The sequence below is a fragment of the Epinephelus lanceolatus genome, chromosome 6, assembly GCF_041903045.1.
Source record: "Epinephelus lanceolatus isolate andai-2023 chromosome 6, ASM4190304v1, whole genome shotgun sequence".
NCBI lineage: Eukaryota > Metazoa > Chordata > Actinopteri > Perciformes > Serranidae > Epinephelus > Epinephelus lanceolatus.
In genome coordinates, this window is record NC_135739.1 from 5176293 (window position 1) to 5195286 (window position 18994).

Below are 18994 nucleotides of genomic sequence, written 5' to 3' on the forward strand. Positions count from 1 at the left end.
AAAGCAGAATCCAAAGCCAAAATGATCAAATTTATGACAAAGATCTGCTCCACATTCAGGCTCCTCATGACTGAAGTTAATAATCCCTTATTAGTAACATGTAATATTAAACCGTCAATTTCTGGTTTAGTTTGCAACCCAATCTAAGCAGCATGGTATTAACATAGAATATTCTGAGATAATCTAAAGAGAATATTTTGATATTGATATTCGCAGCATTTTTAGATTTAGAAAGCCACATTTGCAGTGAGATTGTTTTGGGTTTGAAACAGATTTTAATAAACACAGAGTCACTGAACATTAAGCCTTTTAGCTAAGGGAGCAACTTCCAAACACAAGATTGAAACAAAATTAAGAAGTGTAATGTTTCACTGCAGTCTGCAGGAGGTTTCAACATGAGCCAAACGCAGCTGTTTACAGCGATTATTTTTCATGATTTGTACAATTTGGAAACACAAACTCAGAGGCTTGCCATGTTTTATAAGGTTAACTAATGGTCTCTGTAGGAGGATGTGATTTGTAAATAGGTTACTCTCCCTGCTCATTTTCCTCCCGTTTCCATTCATGACATCTTTTGTGTCAGAGATGGATGTTTTTTGGTGGGTCTGTTTCTGTACTTTAATCGCTTTAATTAATGACACTGGGCCCAGAGTGTTTTGCCTTCCAGCTCATCACCACAACAGACTGTTACATCACTGATGAGGCAGCATCAATTCACCTGTCCATCTCATGCTCCATTTTACCCTCACTCGAGAACAAGACCCCAAGATAATTGAAATCTTTCACTTGGGGTACTAACTCACTCCCAACCCAGAGAAAGTAAACCACCATTATCCCAGCACATTCTCACTCTGACCTTGTCACATATTGATGTTTGGTCATGGACTTTTCATGTCGAGATATGAAGGAAGGTAGCCTGGGTGCGTCCGTTGTTGACCTTCCGGGACGCCGTGTCAGGTTCTGTCTGTTACATGCACTGTCTGTTTTCAAAGTACACTTCAGTTTTCACAGGAAATGTACAGTTTGCTTACAGTCTCTTTCAAAATAAAAGCACTACGCCGGTACAACACCTCGAATTGATGTTTTATTTCCTTCAACAACAAACACACATGGCTATGTTAAGGAAAAAAGAAGAGGGTTTGTCTTTACAATTTTATGAGAAGCAAACACCGGCCTCCTGGGTGAAAGTCGTTGGTGGTTGTTGGACCCATCCACTTCCCCTCCTTCTTGCCTTACTCGGACCTCCACTGGCTTAACTTTCGTTGTTGTGCCGCTGTGTTTCCCCCAATGCTACCAGGCACAGTTAAATAACAATGGCAACCGGCCGTGTATCATTCTGACCCGAAAGGACGGCTTTTTTCATTGGTGTCTGACACCGGAAGTCACTGACCACATGCCATATTTCGATGACTTCAGAGTGAGATCGGGTTGCTTTTCCAGCAGAGAATTGTGGCCTCAGATTGGAGGTACTGACTCTCATCCTGACTGCTTTGCATTCGGCTGCAAACCACCCCAGTACTTCCTGTAGGTCAGGGTCTGATGAGGAGAGCAGAAAAGAAATTCTGAGTTTCCCAAAACGCACACCCTTCTCCCCCCGGCTGCACCTTGACATCCTGTCCATGATTTTGTGCCAGTTATACGGACACAGCTCTCACTGGCTACGGTTACATGATGGCTTCTCATTCAGAATGAAATAAATCTGAATGAAATCATTCGGAATTTAAGTTTTTCCAGGTAGTTTACATGGGAAATATTCATTCTGAATGAGGGTTTACACGGGAGATCAGTTTAATCGCCTTTATTCGGGTCAGCGCAAGGTTTGGGGCAGGGAAGGTTTCTGATTGGATAGGGGGCGGGGCGGGGCGGGGCGGAGCAGATGTTACGTGTTTGCGTTTACCGGAAGAAAACACTGTAGTCCTCGCTCTGGATAACAAGATGCTTGACGCCGCCGTTCTTAGTGCCTTTTTCGGGCTTGTTTTGCTTATATTCTTGAAGCAGCAGTACGACAACAACCTTGTTCTGCTAATGCTTCGTCTGTTGAGGAGGAGAAGGGAGGTAGAAGGTCGAAGAAGGGAGGTAGAAGACCGTGCTTTGGCGTATGGAAACCGGTGAGTGCAAAGAGTCCGAGTGCTCTATCTCAGCCCGTTGCTATGCACACTATATACGTCATCGCGACAGAAGGGCAAGGAAACGAGCATGCTCAGAAAGACCGGAATGAACTTAAAGAGGAATGAGTGTATACATGCACACAAAATTCTTTCATTCGGAATGACAAACGGAATAAACCACCCCCTTTAATCGGATTTAATTTTCAATCGGAATGACCGTTTTTCAATCGGAATGGCCTTTCATTCCGAATGAAAGTGGAATTAAACTGTCTATGTAAAAGTACTGACTGATGTGACCATTGAAGTCCCCCAGATGGTATCACTTCCTGAGCACCATCCAGCGACTCCAAGAAGGCTGGGTACTCCGAACTCTTGTTCGGTGCAAAAGCATAGACAAAATCCAGAGACTGAATGAATGAAAGTCCTCAAATTTGTCAAGATGCAAGTAGGTTGTGTAAACTATATGAATACTGGGGCAAATTCAGCTTCAAATTTCTAGTATAGTGGTAATGCATATCTGGCTCTGTCCTTGAGCATGGCTCAGAATTAAGACAATAATCTGTGTTGTAGTTTCAAGGTGCGTCAGTGTTTGAATCACAGAGAACATCCTTTCCTCAATACCTTTGGGTTTCCACTCAAGAAAACCAATTAGACCAGCACATGCAAATGCCAGTCAACTTCATATAAATAGAAAACTCTTCAAAGGGCACGACATTTGTGGACTATTCCCACAACGGCGGATAAAGGAAAGCTTTCTGAAACATTATTGTGGAAACATTATTGTGTGGCCTAATGAATGGATCCTTCTAATGCTGCAAAAACAATATAGGCTATCCCATCATCCTGTTGCTATGATTGCCCGCTGACCTCCACCGTTGAGTCTTAATTCATAATAATAAGGAAAAGTGGGAGATTAAAGATGATAGAGAGATTAGTGTAGGAGGATGACAAGGGTGGGGATGAGACTGGTGACTCCCTGGAACTGCTCAATTATCAGTGCACTCCATTTGTTGCCACTCATGAGCTCAAACAAAGTCACAACAGATATCTGTAGACTGACGAGGGCAGAACTGTTGTTTTAGTCAAGCCTGTCTCCTGTTTCACAGCATCCTGCCTTAAAAACTTTATTTGCACAGTGTTTCATGACTGGGAGATGAATCAGAATATTATCTTTTTAAACAAGATTTGGTTCTGCGCAAGTGACAAAATACACCGAGCCGGGACCACAATGCAAATGTGTCACATATTACTCTGAATCCAGTGAATCTTTCATGGAGTTCTGCTGAATAAAACAGGACAGTGGTTGTTATTGTATTATGTCTTCTGGTTTATTGTAACAGATAAAAATGAATTATAGTGCCGGAGAGTATTTATACCTTCACACAAGCAGCTTCGCACAAAGACCAACACATTACCGGAGTTTTATGAGAAAAGGTAATTTAGTAATGATCCATAATGACTCTCTCAAATAAAGGAAGTAATTTGAATTGACGCAGAACTGTGAATGTATTGAAAATTAGACAAAAGTTGAAGTCATATTTCACACAATTTTACTTATAATTTAATATACCGATAATGTGTGCTGAACTGTGGTGTCCAAAGCTTTGAGTTGAACACATTCATGCAAAAATAATGTGAGTTTTCAAAGTTAGGTCCGATCCCTGTTTAAAAATACACTGTAGGCCTCACTGATATAATCTCCTAGTTTGGTTGAATTCATGAATTTATGAATAATACCATCATGGCCATTATTGGGTCTTCATTTTCTTATACATGAAACAATATGTCACCAAATATTATCTATATTATCATTATGAAAATGTTAAAAAAAAATCTGATAAGTACAAGAATCAACTCCAAATTACATGACAAATATTTGCATTACAGCTTACCACTCATTATTACCACTTGCTCAAGCGTGAAATAACGTTTTCCATCACACAAGTGAGGTGAGAGCAAGATATCATGCAGTAATGTTTTCCTAATGACCACATTTTAAACTTTAATTTCAAAAAAAGAAGCGTAGTTCTCACGAAGAGCGAGTGGACGCGTCAGTCCAGTTCTCAAATAATTTATTTTGCTGGTTTATAAAGCACTGAATGTTACGAACCATCCAACCATCTGTCTGTCTGCCAACATGGAGAAGAACCATGCAGTCCTTATGCACCACACAAACAGCCCTCACGTCTTTATGCCATCTTACCGAAGACCAGTGCATTAAAGAAAACTTTAACGTACACAGTCTTGTCGATATGGAATAAACCCAGGTTACTCTGTTTTACCAGCATATGATGTAACGTTTGTGGAGCTCACTTGGGTGATGCCTCAGTGTACAACCATGTTTTGTACAGTCACATATAGTTCGTGCAGTTACATTAAACTTTATAAGCCTTGGTTATGGGTGCTGTTGGTTTGCTTTTGTGATCTACTGATGTGATGACAATGTAAATGTGAGTTAATGTGATAACTACTGCTGTCTACTGTTTGGGTTTTATTTAAATTTGTCTATGTTGTGAAATTGTCTATGATGTCATAATTTAATATTTTGTCTTGTTTTTGCGTTTCGTGTGGACCCCAGGAAGAGTAGTGGTCACTGTGGTAACAAGTAATGGGGGTCCTGAATACAGCATAAAGAATAAAGGCTCGAAATTTTTCTGATTGCCACTTCTATTCTACTCTAAAAATCCCACGTATGTAAAAGAGGTTTTGGGTCCATCTGGCTACAACAACAGGATGTACAACAATACTGAGTATTGTTACAGAGTAATGGGGATGGAAGATATTTTCAAACAAGTATGGGGCTCCTTTCTGAGCCTCACAGAAGGAATGTCTGACTAAATTTGTACTGGTATAATGAAATGGTAGATTCAGATGTCACTGGTGTAGTTTTGCCATTGTATGTCTGTTTGTGTGTCGTCCAGGTTGTGTCTCATATTGATGTTGCACTGAACAGCTGTGAACAGCCTTGGATCATTTTAGGGAAGACATATTTGTATTTTTGGATTCATGTATGTTAAATTCCCCCTTGTTTTTTTTGGTTAGGATGTTGTCTGTGCTTTCTGTTTGAAAAAAAAGAGGGGACAGTGAGCATGTGTTTTGATTATGCGATATAACTTGTTTTGTTCTGTTGTCCTGTTAAAAACAGCAATTAAAATGTGTTGTTTTATTTTGCCATATTTTTCTTTTACATCTTGTCTTAAAGGTGAACATGTGCACGACAGCAAGCAGCTGAAACTTCACCCGGTTTTTGCAGGAGCTGAATTATCCACAGAGGTCTCTTCTTCTCCAGAACAAACAGACCAGCTGATTTAAACTGGTAAAAACACTGAATAAAGCAGTTTTACATTAATAACCAATGTTTTTCCAACGCTATTCAAACCTGACGCTGCTGGGCGCCATTAAACTGTAACAGCGACCGGCCGTTTATGATGCTGATGTTATATGACTGCTTCTATGTCAGTGTCACTGCCAAGCACCGGATTTCGACAACTTTGGAGTGAGGCCGGGTTGGCTAATGGCAGAGAGGCTGCCAATTAGGGTGGCCAACTCAAAAACATGAATACATGAATGGCCCTATTTAGAGCCAGTGTTTGCTTTGTCCATTCTGGGCTACTGTAGAAACATGCCGGTGAATATGGCGGTCTCTATGAACGAGGACCCACTCCTTATGTAGATATAAACTACTCATTTTAAGGTAACAAAACACTACGATTATTATTTTTTAGGTGATTTAACACTAAAGAAAATATACTTATTACATTATATTCCATTTCTGCCAATAATTCCCCCTGAATCCTGCACACTGGACCTTTAATGCTTTTTAATATCCAATGTAAAGCACTTTGAACAACCATGTTGTTGAGAGGTAATAAATCAGCGTGCCTTGCCTTACAGTCAACAATAAAAGAAGTTAAAATCTAGAAAAATAAAATCTAAAAATCTGGTTTTGATTAGTGCATCTGTGCATGATTTTCACATTTTTACTGCCAGCTCACATTAACAGATGAATAGGACACCCTAATTATTGGAATATACATAAATGTTGACTCTGAGTTACATCTTGGTGTAAGGTTGCTACGCACATATGCACTTACAGTAGCTACCATTATAACAATAACTACAACAGAAAAATGAGGCTACACTACGTGTTTGTGCCAAAATGGCCTTTCAAGATAAGTATAACATGTATAAATATAGCTTCTTTCCTGGCATCAAGATGCTGAAACAGCCTCAGATTACATCCACACATCACAATACATTAATGCAATCCAGCAAAACAAACTACAGCCACAAAAAACGTCACAGACCTGCATTAAAATCTCCCAGACACAGAATAACCATCATAAAATAAGCGCATAATGGATTTCCCTTTGTTCTGTAAGGTAACAAGGGCAGTAAGAGTAACAGGTGTTTGCAGGAAACAAAGTTTATAAAGTTGCTTGATATTTTTCTGACGGTCACCAGCTGGATTTTTACACTTTCCCTACCTTTACTTTAACTATTCCGTCAGTCCATGAGCGCTCACACCTCCCCGGAGCATCCCGTTCAGCCAACCTGTTGATCCAATCTAACTTTGTCATGACGCAGCCAAATGCGAGGGGTGTGTGTGACACGAGCCTTCATATTCCTCTGACGTGAGAAAGAAACTCTCAGAAGAGCAAGAAGTCAAGCGGACATAAACCAAAACACACTCACACACTCAAGACGAGACAGAGCAGCGAGAGCAAGACAGGGACATGAGGACCGTCCAGAGCCAAAGTCAGCATGCGCAGCGCGGAGCCTCCAGCAGCCTGCACAGCCTCAGCAGCGGCGGCGTGAGTCCCCTCAGCACCGCCAGCGTCACCCTCACAGCCCTGCTCATCATCCTCACCATCCCAGTCTGCCAAAGTAAGTCACTCATCTTGTTTATTTATTTCAACCTAAGATTTTTGGAAGATAAAACTCTGTAGGCAGCATCTGACTTTTTTTTTTAATCTTTTACCTGTATCTTTTCATTCAGCTTCCAATTGTGCATCTCTTTGTTCTTAGAGTTAAGATGGGAATTTTGGAAAATCATCTAAGGATACTAAAACCACAAGAAAGTAAAAGAGTTACCATAGCATTTTAGTAATTCAACAATCTAAATAATATATTAAGAATATAAATTAATACCAGCTAATAACTAAATATATGTTTCCATAGCAATTATGAGTTTATCTTAATTTTTTTTAATCTTATGAATTGATAGGGTGTAGATTTCTGATCCCCCACAGACACTCTTATTTTGAATGAAATAAAATAAAACAACAAATTAAAGTAGAAAAAGGAAAAATTCACCAAATCACGAAAAATTTAGGAAATTACATGTTTGACTCAAAATTTCCTGGCAATAGACCCCACCTGTTTCATTCATGTGCTCCTCCTCAAATACCTGGGTGGATGGATGGATGAATACACAGGTAGATTAATGCATATGACTTTCAAACTAAAATTTAAACTTCTTCTTTTTATCATTATTTCCAGTGACTCCATTCGAAACTCTGAATATCTATCATGATTTATGTTAAAAGGAGCCATCTGTCCATCATTGTCATTCTTGCTCCCCAGCTGATGTGACATCAAACTCACGGTTTGGCAGAAACTTGTGACCTCTGGCTCGATGTGTCGACTTTCTGACATGAAATCACAAATGACTGAGATGTGCGTAGATGTAGACTGACAGTCGCTTCTTCCCGTGATGTCACAGTGGCTCCACCATCAGTTTGGGCGCAGGGATGCTGTCGACTTGTTTTCTTTGTTGCAACATGAGCAGACAGATTTTAAAAAGTAGAAGAGTCAATGAAATTTGCTATGGACTATGACTCCCTCCATGTTCTACAGTAAAGCTTTTACCACCGCTAATAGACACCCAGTGCGATCATGTCAAAGCAGACTGTCAGAAAAGCATCATGCATCATTACTGTTCTGTCAATAAAAGCTCAGTGTGTGAATGTTGTATATTTTGTGAGGATGATGTGAAAATGTTCGCTGTGTATTAACTGTGTTTTCCTGTGTACAAAACCAAAGGTGCTCCAGCAGAACTTCAGCAAGCCACAACAGATCAGAGGCAGCTCCTCAGCCAGGTAAGCCATTTGCTTTCATTCTTTCACCTTCATCCTTCCTGTCTGTGTGCCTGTCCATCATCCTCTGTGCTGCTCCACAGATAGATGCTGTGTGCTCATCCTACCTCTCTGCAGACCTGAAGTTTTGGGTGAGTGAGGTGTGAGTCTGACTTGTTGTGCAAGTTTTTAGTACATTTGTTTGTTTGTTACAGTCGCTCTTCTTTCTCATTTTTCCAGGCATCTGATGTCTTAGGAGAACTCTGTGTCTTGATGCTGGTTCAGAAGTCAAAGGTACATCATGGTCGATAATCTCTAAGTGAGGAGTCACCGTACAAGCAATAGATATTTTTCCACATTAGATTTTGTATGAAAAGGCACAGTGAAACATTGATTGTTTGAGTACAGTCCAAAGATTCGCAGAGTGAAAGCAACGTAAAGACTCATTTTGTCATTTTTCCCAGGAGCTGAAAGTGCGAGAAAATAGTAAAAGGGTAAGTACAACTTGTATTTCTCTTATTAGAGCTCCCTAAAATGGTTAGACTAGACCCACAGAGACATGACATGAAGTGACAATGACAAATTTATATCAGCTTGTTTTTTATTTCTTACATCAAGCACTGTATGTGCAGTTTTTATTTCATTACTCAAGACAGCAAAGTTCTGCTTTGTCAGACAGAGTGGTGAGTTAAAAAATATCAACCTGCATCTGCTACAGAATTTTGCTTGACCTAACAAAGCATCTCAGATTTGTTTCACAACTATGTAACCTGCATTTTTTGCGTAGTTAGTGTGATACTTTTAAAATGCCTGAATCTAATGCACTGTTAAAGCCGTTATAGGCAACTGAACTTCATTCCCAAACCATAATGCATGCAGGTGCACATGTACCAGCACAGATGAGCACCAACATGCATGCAGGCAAACGCTGCAACATGGATGCACACATGCAGACTCCTCACATCCACGGTTATCAAATGAAACCTTGTGTCAGTGCTTGTTTTTCTTGTTCTGTGTTCTGCATGTCAGACTGCACGAGAACTTGGGTTATGTTGCACTCCCCTCTTTGTCTGTCACTCATACTAGAAAGCACAGATGTCAATCAAGAAAAGGGAAAGGTCGCAGAAATATGATATAAGCACTGCAAAATTTGTCTGCAGTTATTAGATATTAAAGTACATTTTTTGCAATTAAATATGATCCTTTCTTTAATTTTTATGTCTACAAATGATTTCTGACAATGTAGCAGATAAAAGTCAACAAAGATGATGCAGAGAGATGGGTCTGTGCAGCTGAACTGAAAGTAAATTGAATTGTTTACATCGTCTAGCGTCAGTATGAAATAAGTCATGATTATTTACATGCATTGTGTTATCTTCCTTTATGTTCATTTGAACCTACAAACCCATAAAACATCCGAGGATGCACATTCACTTGCCACAACAAACCATATTTCAAATATGAAATACTAAATCATGTTGCTCCTCCATCACTGGTTTGTGAATAATGCAGAATGTGATGTGTTTATCAAAACACTGATGCTGAGGCTACAATAAAGGCATCAGGAGGCATTTGTATGATGTTTGTTGCATGGTCGTGCATGTTTTTATTGGAGATGAAACGGAGATCATCTCTGTGGTGTCCATGCGGAGCTGTCTGGCTCTTTCTGTGTGTTTGTTTGTCAGACCCCTCCGTTGCACCCTCTCCTGCGTCTAGTTTCCCAACTCCATACCAGAAGAGAGAGAGGACTCTCAATGCGCGTATGTACCACCCATGTTAGTTCTCCTTTCACTTTCCATTTTTTGTGCTTTATAAAAAAAGCCACTGATTGATAAAACAAAGATATTGAGAACAAATACTTTGTTTTTTTTAACATACAAAAAACCCTGTATGCAATCAGTGGTGATGTGAAATCCTGTTTTGTGTGTAAAGAATGTTTTCAGATCCTTTTTTTTCTCCTTGGTTAAAAATACAGAAAGAGCAGATGAATATAAAATCATTAAACTGCAGCATGCACAGAAGTAGTGCCTTGTATATTTGTTGTAACTGTCAGTACTGAAATGTGTTTGTTACATATGTTTTCCCCTTCCTGAGCTTACATGTCAGTGACGCTGTTTCATGTCGGGCAGCTCTCCTCGCCCTCTGTACGAGCCCAGTCGACATTAGTTGTTCTTTCCCAAGCTGCGAGTAATTATGGTCTAAAATTAGTGCAGCTGACAGGTGGACTTATCCCTCAATGCTATCAAGCACTGACATTCACAAAGTGGACAAAGAGGAACTGAGAGTGAGAAACGTAGAGAGTGTTTGCTTTGGAAGTGGATGTTTTGAGCGTGTGCTGATGGCTGGTGGAGGAGAGTTGTGGCAACACAAAGAAAAATAAGGCAAATAAGACGAGAAGATATTCTTCTGTTGAAGTTAAATTCTGTGGGTTTTGTGTCTGTGCAGGCTGAACTCCAGGGACCTGGGGGAATCCAGAGCAGAGGTTACTTCCTCTATCGGGTATGAACGTGCTTATATCAGAAAATTAGAATAATTAAATAACTTCCTCTGGATAGTATTATAATAATAAACTTTATTTCTGCTTTTCTGAACCAGAGTTACAAAGTGCTTTACAGTGCAATGTCATTCAATATGAAAAACAAAGAAGTACAAATACAAGAAAATACAATTTAGAAATTATACATATATATGAAATATAATAAGTACATATACATATATGTACATACACGCACACATACAGGTCTATACATACATGCATATACATACAGTCTGTCCAGGTGGGCTTTTTAACATCTTTGTAAACTATTATGGACATTAAACTAATTTTTTTTTTGCATTTACAGCCACGAAATGGAAGAAGATCCTTAGAATATGAGTAAATTAAAGGTAATGCATTTTCTTTTCCCATCTTAAATAGACATGTCACAGTGACATTTAAAAGCTTAAGGGACTGTCTGGAAATTATTAGGGAAGTTGGAAAAATTAAAAGGGTATCCTAATTTTTCTTTTGGCCAAAACAGTGATTCTCAAAGTGGAGTCCAGGGACCTGCAGGGCTCCATGAATAAAACATTTATTTATCACAAAAAGTTTCATAGTTCAATCAATAATATTTTAATTTTTAAATCTGAAATAGTTTGCAGATTACTTTTTAATCTAACAAATCTAGAAGTGTTCTCTTGTGTTGCTTGTTAACATAACTAAGATGACAGATATGTAAAAATTATATCAAGGGGTATATCCTCTATCATGTGTGGGATCCTTGCCTTAAAAAGATTGAGAAATCTGGGCAAAAAAGGACGTCTCGTTTGATTTATTTTGGGAATTATTTATCACCTTTATTAATCGGAAATGTGTGGTTTACCTTATGCAAAGGAGTACAGAGCTACACCTATCAGGGTTTTACTTTTTCCCATCATAATCACTAGCCAGTGTTATCTTGAAACATGGCACACACTTTCTCATTAACCTTCTGTATCATTTTTAAAGCTTGCTGCTGTCAAAAATTAAGGTTTAAAATATCTATTTTACCTACAAATGGTTGAGAATGTTGTATTTTTTTAAGATATTAGGGGGAGATGGTGTTACACTTTCAAAGGAGGGCCCAAAAAAGTTATTAATAACGCTCTGGAGGACCTTTCATAACAACCCTGAGGCTCACCCCTCCTTCACACCCTAGTAATTTTCATAAAGTCCCTAATTGCCATTGAAACCCTGTCATTATCCCCGTGGTAATAGCTACTGTTTCCATTATAAGGACCTATAAGCTGCTAACACCATGTTTAATGTATGTGTGTTTGCTCCTGTAATCATCATCTAACCGTGTGTATTAATGTGTGGTAGAGTCGCCACCTCTGGAGCTGAGTGTACAGAGACAACACAGACCCTGAGACCCCGAGCCGCTGCACCACGACTGAGTGATCCAGACTTTAGCCACAGTCCTCTGCCACTGCTGTACAGTGATGTCTGAATGTACACAGAGAACATGATTAAAATACTCTCCATTTGTCCAGATTTTATTTTGTGTTATATGTGTGTCATTTGCATTAAAACTGCAACAATGTGGTCGGGTGTAGTTGTGTAAATTTGATTTGCTATGCGTTATGAAAAAGAGTCTGCTTGCACCAATGAATGCAGATACACACAGTCTTACATTCACATGAACGCTTGCATATTGTACAGTGAAGTTAAACATTCATCAGGAATATTTCAACCACAATAAAAGCATTTATTTGATGTTAAATGTTCTTTTTAGAGAGAGAGAAACATAAACATACCATTAAATATAACACTTTCTAAGCACAGTTTTCAATAATCAGAATTAAAACAAAATAAAAACTAATAAAACACCTTTTAATGCTGCATGTATGCCTCATAATAATGACCATAAATCAAGGAATCCATAACACAGTGAACAAGCAAAGCTGCTAAAAGAAAAAAAACATAAATTCATGCAAGAATATTTGGACTGCTCCTGTTTTTTTAAACACTAATTTTACATGAGAGATCATTATGATCTGAAAATGACAACTTGAATATATCATACCTTTTTTATCTATGAAAAAAAGTATTTAGAAAACACAAATGCAACCTCTCATAGATTCATAATAAAACTACAGCGCCTGCAACACGGGGAAATCTGCAGGAAGAGAAATTAATTCACACAAACTGGTGATGACAACATATGCGAGCATTGCTCTGAATTCATAATGTGCCAGTTTCAGTTTTTCAGAGTGTTTAAATTCCTTCTCTTTTTGCTTTCTTCTTGCAAGATTACATTTTCTGCTATTTTCCTTCCTGAATATGTAATTACTGTCATCAACAGTAGGTGTCACCATCTTTATATCAATAGACATCCAAGGTGGTTTCAGTAAGATGAAACTGTACGCACAGCAGTGGTTTTATTTAAAGCTTACAGTTGGTTTAAATATGTTTTCATTAGCCTTCTAAAGTATTGATCACTTTCAGAAGCACGATAAAATGATGCATCCTACAAGAGTAGATCTGTTCAGTCCGTACCAGTGTAGTGAAATTCCTCAACTGAGCTGACATTTTGCTCATTAAGTTGACAGATATAATTATGGTAGTGATGGTTGATGGACTGATGCAATCACTGATACACACTTTACACTAATGGTTGCAAAAGTCTTCACCCTCCAGTCCTTGCTTACGTCACATACTCAGACGACACAGTCACTCTTGCCCTCCTCACAGATCTGCTCTGGACTGTCAGGGTCACCCGTGGTGTGAGAATAACCAGTGATGTAGTGGGAGTTGATGAGGTTACCAAAGTGGATGTGGGTATGCGCTCCAGTAGCTTTTTGGTGACCCCACTGAGGTCCCCATCTTCACCTCAGTGTCAGCGAGACAAAGGAAATAATAATTGCCCCCCCCCCTCACCTCAGCATCCCATTCTCATCAATAACCAAACAGCTGTAACAGCTGACAGTTTAAATACCTCAGAGTGACACTGCACAATAGACTCAGTTTCCACCAGCACACTAACGACATCCAACAAAGGAGCCACCAGAGACTATCAGTCACCCAAACGCTTAAAGGATTCCATGTTGGCCCCCCAGCTCCTCCTACTGTTGCACCAGAGCTTCATTTAGCCCATTTACCTGTATTGTCCCACATGTTATCTGTTACTATTTGGGCCAAACTCACATGCATAACCAATTAAGAGGATAATTGGTCTTCCCACACCCAACCTCACAGAGCTAAACAACAAAACCATGCACGCATTGTCACCTCAGCAGGACATGGTATCACAACATCACTCAGTCAACACCTTACCCTACACTACACCTATACTGTGCCTGCCCTTATGGTGCAGGTACAGAGCACTGAGGTATACAAGGGCTTGCATTGTGTCATTGTCTTAAGGGACCTCTTTTCTATCTTTTCTACCATCTATTAGTAAACCTACGATCCCTAAGTGTAATAGTTTATGCAATTTCATATTATATTCAATGCAAAACAATAACACTACATAACAACTGATAAACTGTGCAGTTAACCCAAATAGTGAACGCAATAACTGCAGGAAGTTTGTGTAAAACAAGCAATATGGATGAGTTTTGAGCAGATTATTTCCTGTGAATGTTGCATCAGAGATGAGTTTTCCTGTTGCTTTTATGTACTTTTAATACAATGTAATGTCTGTATTGTGTTTTTTTTTAGTTTAAACAATCATAAGTATCATAAGTACTAAATAGGCTTTTTTGACAAATTCAGTTGTTTCTTCTCCGACACTTGCCAGTTGTACCATTAGCTCTTGAGTTGTCTTAATTGCTTACTTTTTTGATGTAGAATGAGGCTGTTTATGAAAAAGTCAAGCCACACTTAAAAATAATTAAGTTTTCTTTTCAGAAATGAAAGAAATGCTGGGATACAGGCAAAACTGTACACTTCTTAAAAAAGTTGTTTTACACCCCTTAATACAAGGGCCCTCAATGTTTTTCAAGCCAAGGACCCTACAGCTGAAAGAGAGGTGGAGGAGTGTGTTACCTCTCGCAGTGACAGCTTACTGGCTGCGAACCGTAGTTTACTTATTAGGACGCTAACTTATTAACGTTAAATTATCTTGGCTCGTTATTAGCTGGTAACTAGCTTCAAGCAGTCTGGACTACTCTGCAGAAAGAAGGATGGCGAGGCGTTCGAGTGCCATTCACCAGGCCTTAAAATCAAGAAGGCCTCACGACCCCAACTCCTAGTGGGGGTCAGGACTCTCAGGTTAGGAACCAATGTCTTAAACAATAGGCCTTGCTGAACAGGTCTGCAGGCGCTGTTTACTGTCACTGTATGTTGTCAGTGTGTGCTGTTGTATGTACTGTCGTCTGACATTCCCCTTGGAGACATTAAATCTGAGTCTAAACAAAGTTTCATGCAGGAAAGGTTCAAGAGAGTTGAATTATTAGTATTCTCTGTGTTATCCTCAGTATCAGTACAACATGGCAGGAGCTCTTTATTGTTTCAGCTGCACCACAGTAAACCCCACACCATACTGACAGGAACATTTTACAGAACAGAACATTTTTTTGGCTGTGTCTCAATGTGCTTGCATTTCAAGCCATAAAAGGTGCTTTAACCACAAACAACAATAAATATGTGCGTTTTCACGGTGAAGTTTTAACTAGCTTGAGAGCCTTTAGATTTTCAGAACAGAATGAGCCACTGTGTAAAATATCACGGCTCCTCTGGCCAACTCTGTAAAATAAAACACCGCTGCAACACCTCATGCTGGACTCAAATCAATAATCTCGGGCTAACTTCCAAACTGTTTCCTGTGAGCACTCCATGTGACTCATACTACCTGAGAACAAGAGTAAGACTGTTGACTGGAGGATGTTGTGTGAGTAACAGAAAAATATTTCTGACCAATTTGCCCACTTGGCATCCTCCCAAGCAGATAAGAACATATCAGCATGAAATCATATACTAATTTGCAGGCCTCATATTTTGGTATACTAGAAATAATAGTGGGTCATTTTTTTTGCCTTTTTTGTGGGTAATTTTTTTGAAATAATAGTGGGTAATTTTTTTTGCCTTTGCTGATTTGCTGTCAGTAGATGAAAAAAATCTACATTTAAAAGTTGACATGAGCAGTTTGCAAGAGAGGCTTGCAGGAAAAGCACTGGATGCATGCAAATCATCATCATGGTGGTAAGCAAAACCTGTGTTTGGATGCTGTAATGTGACAGAACAGTGTCCCTGAAAGAATAGTAAATAACATAAGGACAATGTACTTTATAAAAGATAGTAAGGGCTTTAAATTTGCATTGTATGACACATTTTTTCAAACACAGAACAATTAAATTCATCCTTTTAGTCTCTCCCACTAAAATATCGCAACAGCGCCACCAGCCCATTGACTCCATCACTGTGGTCAAAAATGGTACTGCAGTTTTTGCCGCTTTGGCTGTTGCCATGGTGACGAGTACCACGCCGGAGATGTGGAAAATGCTAAAACAATCTGATGGACAATTAATCCGAAAACACTCGTCCAAAGAGCAGACAGGAGAACGAAACAATATTTGACTTCACAAGTCTGGATTCATTTGTGTCCCATTGAAAAAACAAACAAATAAAAAAAATGTACAGTAGCTATGCAAAACCTGCAGACTCACAACACCTGTCTGTCTGGTATATTGAATAGGAAGATACCTATGAAATGAGGTAGCTTTATAAACCTTCAATGATATAAAACACCTCTCAAGGGGGTTCAGAAAGAATTTTTTTTGGCCATATTTTTTCTGTAAAAAAAATCTGTTTTAGGCTACTATAGACACATAAAAATGCAATAATAATAATAATTATTATTATTTAATAATAATAATTTAAAAATAAATGAATAAATAGAATTTCTTTTGGTTAAACACTGTTTAAACAAAGAAAATCTGCCTTTTACCTTTTACAGTCACACAATAGTACCCCCATTTATTCATTATCTATTTATTTTTTTGCTTTTTAATGTATAAGACGTGACTAAAAATAAAGAGAAAAGGCACAATGGACTATTTTTGAATTTTGCTTTTCCACAAGTGGTTCAAGGCAAGGCAACTTTATTTCATACACCAGGGCAACTCAAAGTGCTTTACAGAACAATAAAATATAAAACATAATAAAGGATACAGATTTACAATACAAGAATAAAGAGGAAAAAAGATTTACAAGTTCAAATTACGAGATGATTAACAGTTTCAAAAACACCATTAAAATAGCAAAAGTGCAGACAGGAGGTGCAAATATAAAAGTTTTATGTGGCAGGTTTTAGTCAGGCTAAACTCTATTAGCTAAATAAACTATGTAATAACAGCAGTAACATATGTACCTGTGTGTAAGTGTGCAGTGGTTGCACTGTAACTGAACCTGGATGTTATCTGGAGTAGCAGCGACAGGCCCTTTTGGCTCCAGCTCCAACTTCAGTGAGCTGCCTCAGCGCTGCGCAGTCAACCGTCAGCAGCGCCACTGGGTGCAGGGATATCCCGATGAAAGGGGAGACTGTTCGGGGTAAGTGTGACACCTCTACCGCTGGACTCCACTCCGTGTTTTTACCGCTTACATCCTCAGCCTGTCTGTGTACTGTCGACACACGTAAAGCCGCGAACGAAACAGTTTTGCCTGCGCTTGTTTGGTGACAGAGTCTGGCCAAAGGCCCGGTGACCCACATTCTTATCTAATGCTGCATGTAAGCTAGCTAGCTAGCTCCGGCTAAAAGTGGGTTGACATACATTCAGTTGCGGACGAGTTGAACGCTCGCTACATGGCAACGTAAAGTCGCTACGCAGCAGGAAAACCCCGGGTATCTAATGTGTCACGGATAAAGGTGCCATGGCGGTGTGTGTCATGTGTCGCAGTAAGTGTGGCAAACTGTAAAGCTCTTGTTTTGTTGCTGTAACTGACGTTAGCGAGTAAGCTAAGTGGCGTTAGCCTCATAGCAATCACTGCCCGGTGTGCCGGCCGGTATCACTGGCAGCGGGGATATGGACAGATAGATGTGCTGTACCTGGGCTTGTCACTTCAAGGCTGACTTTACTTCAGGTGACTTAACATATGTGACAACCGTACACATCTCACCGGCTCGGTCTTTTCCAAATCCACTGCCTCTTTTTAACGGTATGTCTGATTGTGTTTCCTCCCGGTGTTAATTAACAGATCTGTGACAGCTGCGTCTCTCCTCAAAACCACAGTCTTGGTTTCGCATGTTTCTTTCCTGCTGTTCTCCATTCAACAGATATGGAACTGATCACACAGTCACTTCACGTATTCACTCGCTCATCTACCTGTCAGGCATGTCCAGAGGTGTAACTTGGACCTGGATCATACCTGTTAGGATCACGGGAACTGGATGATCAGTTATGCAGCCTCACATGGGGATCAGATCTGTTTTCTATATGTGATCCTGCAACATGCATATGAAACAAATGTGTAATGGCTGCTTCATGTTTTGTGAAAAAAAGTTTATTCTTTAAAATGTCAGCAGAATAGGATGCCAAGCTGGATTTTCAATTATGGAGTGTTTGCCACAGTAATTTATCGAGACACAAACAGGCATGTTGAATCTCTGAATCAGGTTCATGTTGTATCAAAGCCTGGATGGCAACTCAGATTTTAAGTTTTTATAATTTAGCTAAGTGGTTCCAAACTGGTGGGTCACGGTCCAAAGGTGGGTTGTGGGTCCATTCAAATTGGACTCACAGACATCTCAAATTTGTAGAAAAAACACAGTAGTTTTAAGTCTAGTGAATTTCCAGCACAGAGTTTTTATTTTGAAGTGATGTTTCCAGACGGCTACTTGACAGAAACGTCAAACTGGCTTGTCGATATGATCAAATGCAGGTATAACGCTCAATGTATTAAACTGTGTTGACCTCGACCTAATGACTAAAGCCTAGTTCACATTACATGATTTTCACTGAAATTTTGACGTCGCAGAGGATCTTGAGAGCCACCTTGAGTTGGAGGTGAGTCGGCAGATAGTCTGCCATGACAAGTCCTCATGTGTGAACAAACCTACGAGCAAGTCGCCCCCTCGTCTGTGACTGGGACTGGATATCTGGCATGCTAGAAAACTGGAGAAGTCTGACACGACTGACAAAGAGCATCAGCCAATGAGAGGCGGGATATGTCCCATGTCAGCATGCAGGAGGACGGAAGAAATGTGAGGAGGACAAGCCGCAGGACTTTGGGCTTGTTTTTTTGTAAAGTCACTTACAAATATTGGTAGTCCGGTTGCGTTTTTTTGGGCTTGTTTCTAAAGTGGAGTTGCTTATTTGGGCTTGCTCTCTAAACGTCGCCTTTCCCTATCC

General features: G+C 39.5%; 2 protein-coding genes across 10 annotated transcripts in view; both read left to right on the plus strand.

The window, feature by feature from the left end:
- The first annotated feature begins 6663 nt into the window (after positions 1 to 6663).
- nmu (neuromedin U) lies at positions 6664 to 12248 on the plus strand. Of its 6 annotated transcripts, none has more exons than XM_078169136.1 (10): positions 6664 to 6995; positions 8154 to 8209; positions 8290 to 8337; positions 8426 to 8479; positions 8650 to 8679; positions 8818 to 8868; positions 9871 to 9960; positions 10631 to 10684; positions 11029 to 11071; positions 12027 to 12248. In XM_078169136.1, the coding sequence occupies exons 1-9, from the start codon at positions 6845 to 6847 to the stop codon at positions 11062 to 11064; spliced, it is 570 nt and encodes a 189-aa protein (XP_078025262.1). In that variant the 5' UTR covers positions 6664 to 6844; the 3' UTR covers positions 11065 to 11071; positions 12027 to 12248. The 6 variants fall into 6 exon arrangements, with proteins under 6 accessions (XP_078025262.1, XP_078025260.1, XP_033478422.1 ...); XM_033622531.2 differs by having other exon boundaries at positions 6667 to 6995; positions 9871 to 9945; XM_078169134.1 differs by lacking the exon at positions 8818 to 8868 and having other exon boundaries at positions 6665 to 6995.
- Positions 12249 to 17074: 4826 nt separating this feature from the next.
- Positions 17075 to 18994, plus strand: part of clocka (clock circadian regulator a) — a 47923-nt gene continuing 46003 nt past the window's right edge. For all 4 annotated transcript variants that reach the window (XM_033620680.2, XM_078168517.1, XM_033620681.2 and 1 more), the window contains exon 1: positions 17075 to 17195. The gene's annotated coding sequence lies outside the window, so the exon portion shown is untranslated. The remainder of the gene's footprint in view (positions 17196 to 18994) is intronic.

Bases quoted from the DNA above. Each gene is read 5' to 3' on its own strand.
- nmu (XM_078169136.1), top strand. From the start codon at position 6,845: ATGAGGACCGTCCAGAGCCAAAGTCAGCATGCGCAGCGCGGAGCCTCC. The intron at 8,869-9,870 runs GTGAGTTAAAAA...TTTGTTTGTCAG, and splicing joins CTGCTTTGTCAGACAGAGTG to ACCCCTCCGTTGCACCCTCT. The intron at 9,961-10,630 runs GTTAGTTCTCCT...GTGTCTGTGCAG, and splicing joins TGCGCGTATGTACCACCCAT to GCTGAACTCCAGGGACCTGG.